General features: G+C 45.9%; 1 protein-coding gene across 4 annotated transcripts in view; it reads right to left on the reverse strand.

Moving 5' to 3' along the window:
• Ginm1 (glycoprotein integral membrane 1) overlaps positions 1-7,190 on the reverse strand; it is a 28,992-nt gene extending 21,802 nt beyond the window's left edge. For all 4 annotated transcript variants that reach the window (XR_003842698.1, XM_029532996.1, XM_021221603.2 and 1 more), the window contains exons 1-5: positions 7,066-7,190; positions 5,595-5,654; positions 4,080-4,176; positions 1,410-1,561; positions 486-642 (exon numbers count right to left, since the gene is read on the reverse strand). Coding sequence is in view for 3 of the 4 variants with exons in the window: in XM_029532996.1 (XP_029388856.1) it covers positions 486-642; positions 1,410-1,561; positions 4,080-4,176; positions 5,595-5,654; positions 7,066-7,179 (580 nt within the window). In the remaining variant the exon portion in view is untranslated. The remainder of the gene's footprint in view (positions 1-485; positions 643-1,409; positions 1,562-4,079; positions 4,177-5,594; positions 5,655-7,065) is intronic.
• Between the last annotated feature and the right edge of the window lie 2,201 nt (positions 7,191-9,391).

The following is a 9,391-nucleotide window of genomic DNA, read 5'->3' on the forward strand; positions in this document are numbered from 1 at the left end:
TGCACAGCAGTACTATCTATCTGTGATGACGGCACTGCACAGCAGTACTATCTGTGATGACGGCACTGCACAGCAGTACTATCTATCTGTGATGACGGCACTGCACAGCAGTACTATCTGTGATTACAGCACTAACATGCATTTTGCTATGACAGAATATGAATTTTATTTACTGAGTTAGTACCAGGAAGAAAAACATGGTCAGACCACTATAAGGGGCTACAAAAGTTACTGTTTTGTCACAGTAACTTTACCCTAGACTTGGGAAACAGGAGCACAAATTCAAGAAGTTAAGTTCTCAGCCGCCACGTTGGAACTTCAGCTCTATGGTCTGATTCTATTCTGGCCTCTGGGGGTATCCATATACACATCTCACAATCACACACACACACACACACACACACACACACACACACCCCACACACTTTTTTAAGTATATAAAGCAAAATAATTTTATCAATATTTTAAAGTTTTTTTTTAAATACCTTTTTTGGAAAAGTCAGGAAGTGTGAATAAAATGTCGCTGTCTTGAGAAATAGAATAAAGCATGCTTTCTTCCAAAGGAAGGAAATAGCTTGAATATCTGAGTACTCTCTGATTCTTAACTAAAATGTCAATTTCAGTAACATTCTTTTGTTGAGCCTATAAAAGAAAAAATAAGTACAAGTACTATTTACTTTAAGTAATGCCCTACAGTTTAAAGTGAGCTTTCCTCCTTTATTTCGTAACTAAGAAACTCATCCTCCTTCTTCCCTCCCAGTCCTACTGTGTGGTATAAACTCATCCTTCTTCCCTCCCAGTCCTACTGTGTGGTATTTACAGCTTCAGCTGCAGCTTCACTTCATTCACACAGCGCCAAAGAGATGGCAACAGAACTACAAACACCACCAAGTCCTTTATCTTTCTGTTTGCAGATGCTTGGCACATTTCAGAAGATAGAAAGGAGTACGAATGTCAGATTTGCTACGCGATGAGACAGTTCTAGGGTGTTGTGATGGTTTGAATGAGAAGGGTCCTTACAGGCTGTTTGAATGATTGGTCCCCAGTTAGTGGAACTATTTGGGAAGGATTAGGAGGCATGGCCTTGTCACTGGGGGTGAACTCAGAGGCATAGTCTCTTTCTACCTGTAGATCAGGATGTAGCTCTTAGCTCCTTCTCTAGGCTCCATATCTGCTTGCCCACTGCCATGTGTCCCACCATGATGATAATGGACTAGCCCTCTGAAACCATAAGCCAGTCCCAAGTAAATGTTTTCCTCTATAAGTTGCATTGGTCATGATGTCCCTTCACAGCAATAGGAAAGTAAGACAAGTACCCAAGTACAAGTACAAGTGCTCAAAACAAAAGCACCCAACAACTGCACACATAACACAAATTTAATCTCCAGTTAACAAGCATAGTGTCTTACTTGTCTTCCATCAATCTCCACAACCTCTTCTTGAAGGACAATGAGCTGTGAACCGGAACTGTGTGTCACAGGCCTCTCAAGAACTAAGATCCTTACAGTGACAATTCCAAAATATTCTTTCTCCTCCAAATTTTCCACATTTTCACTCTTCACTATTAAACAAACAAACAACAGAAGTAGTGAGATTTTATACAAAAATTGCCTTTACAGCAGTTACTGTATTTGATGATTTCTATGACATGGACTTGGAACAAGACCGCAGCAAACGTGTTTTACTGGCTTCCTCTGTCCTTGACCTTACCAGTCTCTGATTTATAAAAGCAGAGATGAGCTGGCAAGTCCTTCCAGTGGCTTCCAGCCATTGGATAAAGAAACGCTTGCTGGTCTGCAGTCGGAATGTGCCATGTTACAGTGGCTGCTCCTCTGCTAGGGTTTCACAGTGTTTGCCAGTGCACACGGACAGCAAGCTCCAGGGAGCCAGTCTCATGCTCACAAAGCAAGCAGTCAGAGGAGGGCCCACATGCAAAGCTTTACTTTTTACTTCTTTCCTTAACTCTCTGCACCCAGTAAGTGGCTTTTTTACAGCTGGACAGATCAGGAATGGGGAAAGGGAGAGAGGTCTAGCCCTCCGTAATTGTGATGGGGAAAGAGCTGAACATATTTCATTGTATACATGTATGGAATTCTTAAAGATAAAGGAAACATTTTAAATGAGGAAAGCAGGCAGGAATAGAGGTGCACACCTCTAATGCCAGCACTTGAGCAGCCGAGGCAGCACGTGGCCAGCCTAACATAGAAAGTCTGCATAAGCCGGGCGTGGTGGCGCACGCCTTTAATCCCAGCACTTGGGAGGCAGAGGCAGGCGGATTTCTGAGTTCGAGGCCATCCTGGTCTACAGAATGAGTTTCAGGACAGCCAGGGCTACACAGAGAAACCCTGTCTCGAAAAAAACAAACAAACAAAAAAAGTCTGCATAACAAGACTTTCTCCAAAAAGCAAATTAGGGACTAGAGAGATGGCCCATCCATTAAGAGACCGGACTAGCCCATCAGAGGGTCTGAGTTCAGACCCAGCATGCACAGCAGACATCTTACTAATAGCTGTAATAGGATCTAATGCTCCCTTCTAACTTCTGTGGGCACCTGCACAGACAATAGAAACCTTTAAAACACTTGTAAAGAGGTACACACTGATCGATTTGCCACAACATGAACATTTAGCTGTTGTCTCCCAAATATGAGGACTACTTGTCAAAAAGCATACAGATACACATTCCTAAATGCACACCTAGGGGCTTAAACTCATTGTGAGCCATTAAAGGGCTGTTCTTTGATCTAGAACACTGGATACCAATTCATTAGCTACTTAGTATTGTCAGTCACCTCACTCAGCTTCTCCTCAGGCTCTAGCCATAGCATGCTCACAGTAATTTGGGGTATGTGGTCATGATGTGTCTGTGATTAGTGCCTCTGGGCTCCAGTGCTGTCAGCGCTGGGCTCAGCATCCCCTCTTTTATTGTCTCAGTGCTTTTGTTGTGCTTACTGTAGTGCTGAGGATGGACCCCAGGGCAGTTCACTTGATAGGCAATATCTACCACTGAGGAGGCGGGCATCTTCCCTCACTAAGTTGTCCAGATCCAGTGACTGTCCTACCTCAGCCAAGCCAGGAGCTGGGACTATGGAAACACAAATCTGCATGTCGCAGTGCCTGGCTTAATAAATCAGTGTTTCAGTCCTATTTACTCACTAGTGTTCCTCCCAGCCTGGCCGGCATGTCTAAGCCCACAGCCTGGGGCACAAGAGAAATACAACCAAGAGGTACTCTCACACCTCTACCGTAGAATAAATTCACAACAGCAGAAGCCACTGGTGCTGACCTCCTCCTCACTGCAGTGATCAGTTTTGAAAGAATTTTCTCAGTGATGCTTGCTGTTCCAGGCATGGATGAATAACCCTGCTCAGCTCCCCACCTCAGAGCCAGACAGGCCCAGTCATTACTTCTCAGGAGCCAGAGCAGGAGTGACATTGCCCATGTCCTTTATGTTACTCAAATAAAATTATACAGTCCAACATAACACTATCCGATCCCTTAAATAACCAAAACCCTTCAGATTTAGAAAGAAAAGCAGGGGCTTTTCTTAAGAGCACTCGCAGAGGCGCTTGGATCAGTTCTCAGAATCCGTACAGCGCCTCACAATGGCCAACCACTCCCGTTCCAGAGGACCCAACATCCTCTCTGGCCTTCTTGGGTACCAGGTATATACATGGTATAGCCATACATGCAGACAAAACACCATACACATAAAAAGAAATGAGTCTTTAAAAAGAAGAGCATTTTGTTGACAGATGAGTAAGAGCAATAAAGGAGGAGCCACACATACAATTAGTAATTAGTACCTGCCTATCTTCTATAACCAGGATGGATGAGATCTAGGATTCGCCAGCTGGCGAGCCCACGTCTATGCCCACGGTTACACTGCTAACCTCGCAGCAACTAAAGGCCAGCCCCAGGAAGGAGTAAGTAAACAGCATCTCAATAATCAACAGAGCTCTAAATGTCTTAGCCACTACTATAGAAACAATGTTTCACTTTAAGGTTACACTTCACATCAGAACTAATTTAGTATTATTAAAGACATAGTAATGTTGGAAACAATTCAGTAGTACTCACCTATCAAAGTCTGACAGCTTATCCGGGTGACACCACTATTTACAGGTAAGTCATTTACATATACCTGTCCACTCTCATAGGTTATGTTAAGAACAACCTTGAAATAAAGCAGCATATACATTAATTCCAATGGTTTATAAATGACCACAAACTCTTTCTATCAAAGCCACATCATCTAACTATGTGTGTAGCAGGTGTTAACAGTTTGGGTATGCCTTGCCCCTCAAGGACCCATGTGTTGGAAGCTTAGTCTCTCTCCAAGTGGTGATGTTGGGGGGAGGGGGAGCCCTCTAAGATACAAAGCTTAGTGGTAGATGTCTAATCCCTAGGACAATGTCTTCAAAGGAACTATGGAACCCCAGTCTCTCTTATCTGGTATCTGGCAAAATAAATTACTTCTTCTGTTAGCTCCTACCACTATGGTACCATTTGCCATCAGACCAAAGACAACCACTACCAGCAATGTGTCCTTGAACCTCTGTAGCTAAGCTAAAAGCAAAACATCAAAAGCCCTTTTGGTTTTGTTTAGGGCTTTTGTTTTGTTTGATATATTTTTTAAAAAGTTATGTATTTTTATTTTATTTGTATGAATGCTTTGCCTGCATGCATGTCTGTGCACCATGTGTGTAGTGCCTATGAGGAAAACAGGATGCTGGTCCCCTGGAAGTGAAGATACATGTTGAAGGCTAGGCTGATCCAAGGCTTTCCCTGAGGCCCTGATATATAGCAGGAACATTTTACTAAACTCTCTAAACCTTGAGCCTGCTTGGCAGAGTCAGTATGGCCTGGAGCCAGGACCTTGGGACAGCTATGGATTCTGATCTTTGAGAACCCAACACTTCCCACCCTAAGGGGCTACGTTGTGTGTCCCAAGCCCATCCTCTGACACCCTTGAGATATCGAGCATCCCCCTTGTGAAGAACTGCTTGAATCACTTCCTACTGACTTATTCCCACAGTATGGTAGACTTTTACTGACACTGTACCATTTTTCCCATAAAAACTACACACAAGACACTGTATATAGCTTATGCAAGCCCCCCGACCCAAACTCTTCTATCTTCTTTATCTTCTCATCCCCCTCAGAACTCTGTCACTGGAGAATGACCTGCTGGTCTGGGTCAGTTATAGATGGTTATAAACTGCCATTTGGGTACGCTGGGAATCCAACCTGGATCCGCTACAAGAGCAGCCAGTGCTCTTAACCACTGAGCCATCCTTCCAGCCCTTGGTTTTGGGTTTCTTGAGACAGTCTCGCTACTTAAGAAGCACAGGCTGACTTTAATTTGAGGTAAGCCCTTTCTGCCTCCGCCTCCAAAGTGCTGGGATTACAGGAATGAAGTGCTACACCCAGCCTCATTAGCAAAGCCTCATATAGCCTGACATAGATTTCACGTATTTATATAGAGTAGCCTGCCTTAGGCATTCCAATGTAATAACAGAACATGGACTAATACAATCAGTAAAACTTTCTGGCTAAATGTTATAGTAAAAATATAATCAAAAGAAGACAAACCTGTTCTTTAGATACTTCCCCATTCTTGCTCAGGGTAGTTACATTGATTTGGATGGCATCCTACAAAACAAAGGTATAGGTTGGACAGATATGCACTTTACATATTGAAAATAACCTGTGTGGGCAAGTTCAACTATTTCTTGGATTCACAAGTGATGATGAAGAGTCTCCAAGAGTCTAAGAGAGGAAATAAGTCCACATCGCTCTGACTTTACAATCACCCAGTATTTATTTGGTTTCCTGGTGCTTGGCCGCACAGGTGCTATTTTTACCCAGAAGCAATTGCGGCTCAACTACAACTTCATATACAAGTGTGCTTGAGAGTTGCAAGGCTGTTGCTACTGCTTTGTGATTTCTGTATTCAAAAGAAGAGTTCTAGCATAATTCTAAAACATTATAAGCAGAATAAAGAGCTGGAGATGGCTCAAGAGTTATAAAAGCGCTTGTTGCAAAACAGGACCATGGGAAACACTGAATCCACAAGGTTATCCTGTGACCTCCATTGGTCTAAGTTCCCGATCCAACACCACACACACATAGCAAGTAAAGTTTTAAAAATAAAAAGTGACTATCATGACAGTCACTTCTGTCTTTAGTGTGTTCCTAGCAAATAAGTTTCTTGCCATTTGGGGAAAACTCGAATTTTATAATCTCTAAACTTTCTCCTACTACACTGAAGAAGGTCAATGTGGCAACAAGAGTAAAACGTGGGCTGGCATTTTGCCATGGCAGGGTTCTCACAGTAAGCCAGGAATCTGAAAGACCTGTGACTTCAGAGCGGTTGAATCTCGTTCCCCTGGGATGTTGAAGCTCAACTCCGACCCATCACGCAGGAAAGGACCGCTCCTCCCACCCCACCCCCCACGCCCCCGTACACACACACACACACACACACACACACACACACACACNCACACACACACACACACACACACACACACACACACACACACACACACACACACTAAAAAGAAAGCCCATCCTGGAAGCGATAGACCTTCAGCCTCCCCCAGTCGCTAGCCCGAAAGGCGCTCCCTCCTGGTCGCGGCCGGGCAGGCACAGGTGGCCTGGAAAATTGCTAATTGAGCAACACAAACCTCTCCAGGGCCCAGGGCCCGGCCCTAACCAAGGAAGGAACCATTACCAACGCCCGAGGTCACTGGTGATCGCGCATTTTCTACAGCAAAGCCTGGCAGGATCCTAACCGGTTCGAGAGGCGCTACGAACCTCAAGTTCGATGGCCGCAGACTTGACCACACTTTCAAGGACGCCTGGGCGCCTTCCTTGCGTTCCCCTTCGGGGGACCCACCCCGCCCGGCATCCGGGAAAGCGCCCCTTTCTCTCCGGGCGGCCAGACCCGGTCCAGCCCGGCACCCCCGGCTGTCCACCTGCGGGAGGGGGCAGCGTCACCCCGCCCGGACTCCCGGAGGTCCCGGCAGAGGAGCGGCCTGTGGCGGCCGCCCAGTCCTACCTGCGGGGCTGTGGACGGCAGCCTGGGCGCGCTGGTGGTCAGCCATCCCGCGGCTGGCAGCGCCACGAACAGCAACAGCCGGACGGGCAGCGGCGCCGACAGGGCGCCCTCCATCTTGGACAACACCGGCGCCGGGCGGCGGGAGGTGAGGGCGTGGCGGTCCGGGGCGGGGCGGGGCCTAGGGGAGAGGAGGGGCCGGGGGGAGGGGCCGGGGCAGGGTCGACTCCTCCCAAATGGGGCAGGTCGACTGAGTTGCTGAGGTTGTTCAGGCCTTTGACGTCTATGGACTGAGCCAACTTTGTGAGCGTCCTCCTGGCGTTTGGGATGAGAATGGGGTTTTCTCCAAACAAGTGCAATTCTTTACGAAGCCTTTACTTTTGGAGTGTGATTTTGTTTTCTCTTTCGAAACAGGATCTCGAAACAGTAGCGTAGGCTAGCCTTGAACTACTTACTGATCCTGCTGCGTCGACCTCCTCAGTGCTGGAATTGCAGACGTGTGCCACCCTCTCACCTCAACCTTGATGGTGCTTTTTCATTACTATCAATATGTTCATATACTTACAAGCACAACTAGTGTCTTATAAACTGACAGGAATGAAAAATAAAAAGTTAGCACTTGGAGAGATACTGGCTTTTTCACTATGCAGCCCCAGAACCCTCTATCTACACCAAGCTGACATTCAACTTGTGACAATTCTCTGCCTCCTGAGTGTTGAGTGTTGATGGCAAACACCACCGATCCTACTGACTCACAAGTTGACACCTTCGGCTACAGGTGAAGCTTTCTTAAGCAGTTTTATGAAGGACTGGGGCCTCCTTACAGCCCCAAGTATCTGATTCGATTAGATTGCATTAGAGCTGGGAAACTGATCATTTGTCATGGGTCAGGACTGAGGACCTGGCCCTTCCCTTAAATGTCCCACTGTACTTTTGGCGACGAGAGAAAATGCCACCAAGTGAAGCCCGGTTCACATGTCTCCATATCCTGCTCCATTACTTTCTTAACCTATGAAATGAAGCTGTAGACCTTTCTTTGACCTGTTAATTTTTAAAATTTTAGGTAAATGGGTTGTAAACCACCATGTGGGTGCTGAGAACCAAACCCCAGTCCTTTGTAAGAGCAATAAGGGGCCTTAACCGCTGAGCCACCTCTCCAAACCATTTTTCTAATCTTTTAGCTTGTATTTATTGTGGAGTGGGGTGTCATGTGGACATGAGAGGACAACATCCAGGGGCCAGTTCTCAGCTTCTGCCATGTGGCTTACGGGGATCCAACTCAGGTCGTGAGGCCAGCTAGAAAACAATTCTGTCCAAATTGCACTGAGCTTCAGGGAGGGGCTGGAGCATATTGGCTGGGGAAGAGTAGGAGACCTGGCTCAAGCCAGGAGGCTACTGAGAAGTCCTCAACCATGGTGATTTCCCACCATTGCTCTGGGGTCCCCACACTTCTGTTACTAACCCCTCACATGTGTAAGTCCAATAAACCCAAGGATTCCCTGGGCGAATGCTGGTGGAATTATATTTTGGTTTGTCATAGACCTTAGAAGTAGGGGTAGATGCTCACAGCTCCCCTGGGGAAGGAGTTTTCTTAATACAGGACTGCATACCGATTGACACGTAGTTGTATATATGGCCTGTTAGGTAGAATAAGAAATTTATTTAGGGGGCTGATGAGATGGCTCAGTTGATAAGAGCACTGACTGCTCTTCCAAAGGTCCTGAGTTCAAATCCCAGCAACCACATGGTGGCTCACAACCATCTCTAATGGGATCCATTTCAAATCCTAGGGCCCAAGGTAGGTAGCTCACAACCACCTGTAGCTTTAGTTCCAAAGGATGTAAGGCCTTCTGACTTAACACATGCAAACACAGACACACACAAATAAATATAAAAAAGAAATAATCCAAGTTCAGAAAAAGACAGGCGTGGAGTAGAATATATAGAACATATGTAAAAGGTCCCAAAGTCCATGTGTGTGACGGTGGTAGGGGATAAGGCTGCTTGTTCTGCAAGAGAGCTCTTCCTAGTATCAGGCCAATCTTTATTTCATTGTCTCTGCGTGTGGCATGAGCTCTGGGAAGGAGCAGCCAAACTTTAAAGCATGGAGCAAGCTCAAATAGATTCTCCTTGGCACTTATTCTTCGGACAAAGGGGAAAAACAGCCAAGTAGTTAAAGGTGATGAAAAGCAACTTTATCATCTGTATGACACTGCTTCCTTTATTATCTGTATAACACTGCTTCCTTTATCATCTGTATGACACTGCTTTCTTTATCATCTGTATGACACAGGGTTTCTCTGTATAGCCCTGGCTGTCCTGGAACTCA

Source organism: Mus pahari, chromosome 21 (assembly GCF_900095145.1).
Source record: "Mus pahari chromosome 21, PAHARI_EIJ_v1.1, whole genome shotgun sequence".
Lineage (NCBI taxonomy): Eukaryota > Metazoa > Chordata > Mammalia > Rodentia > Muridae > Mus > Mus pahari.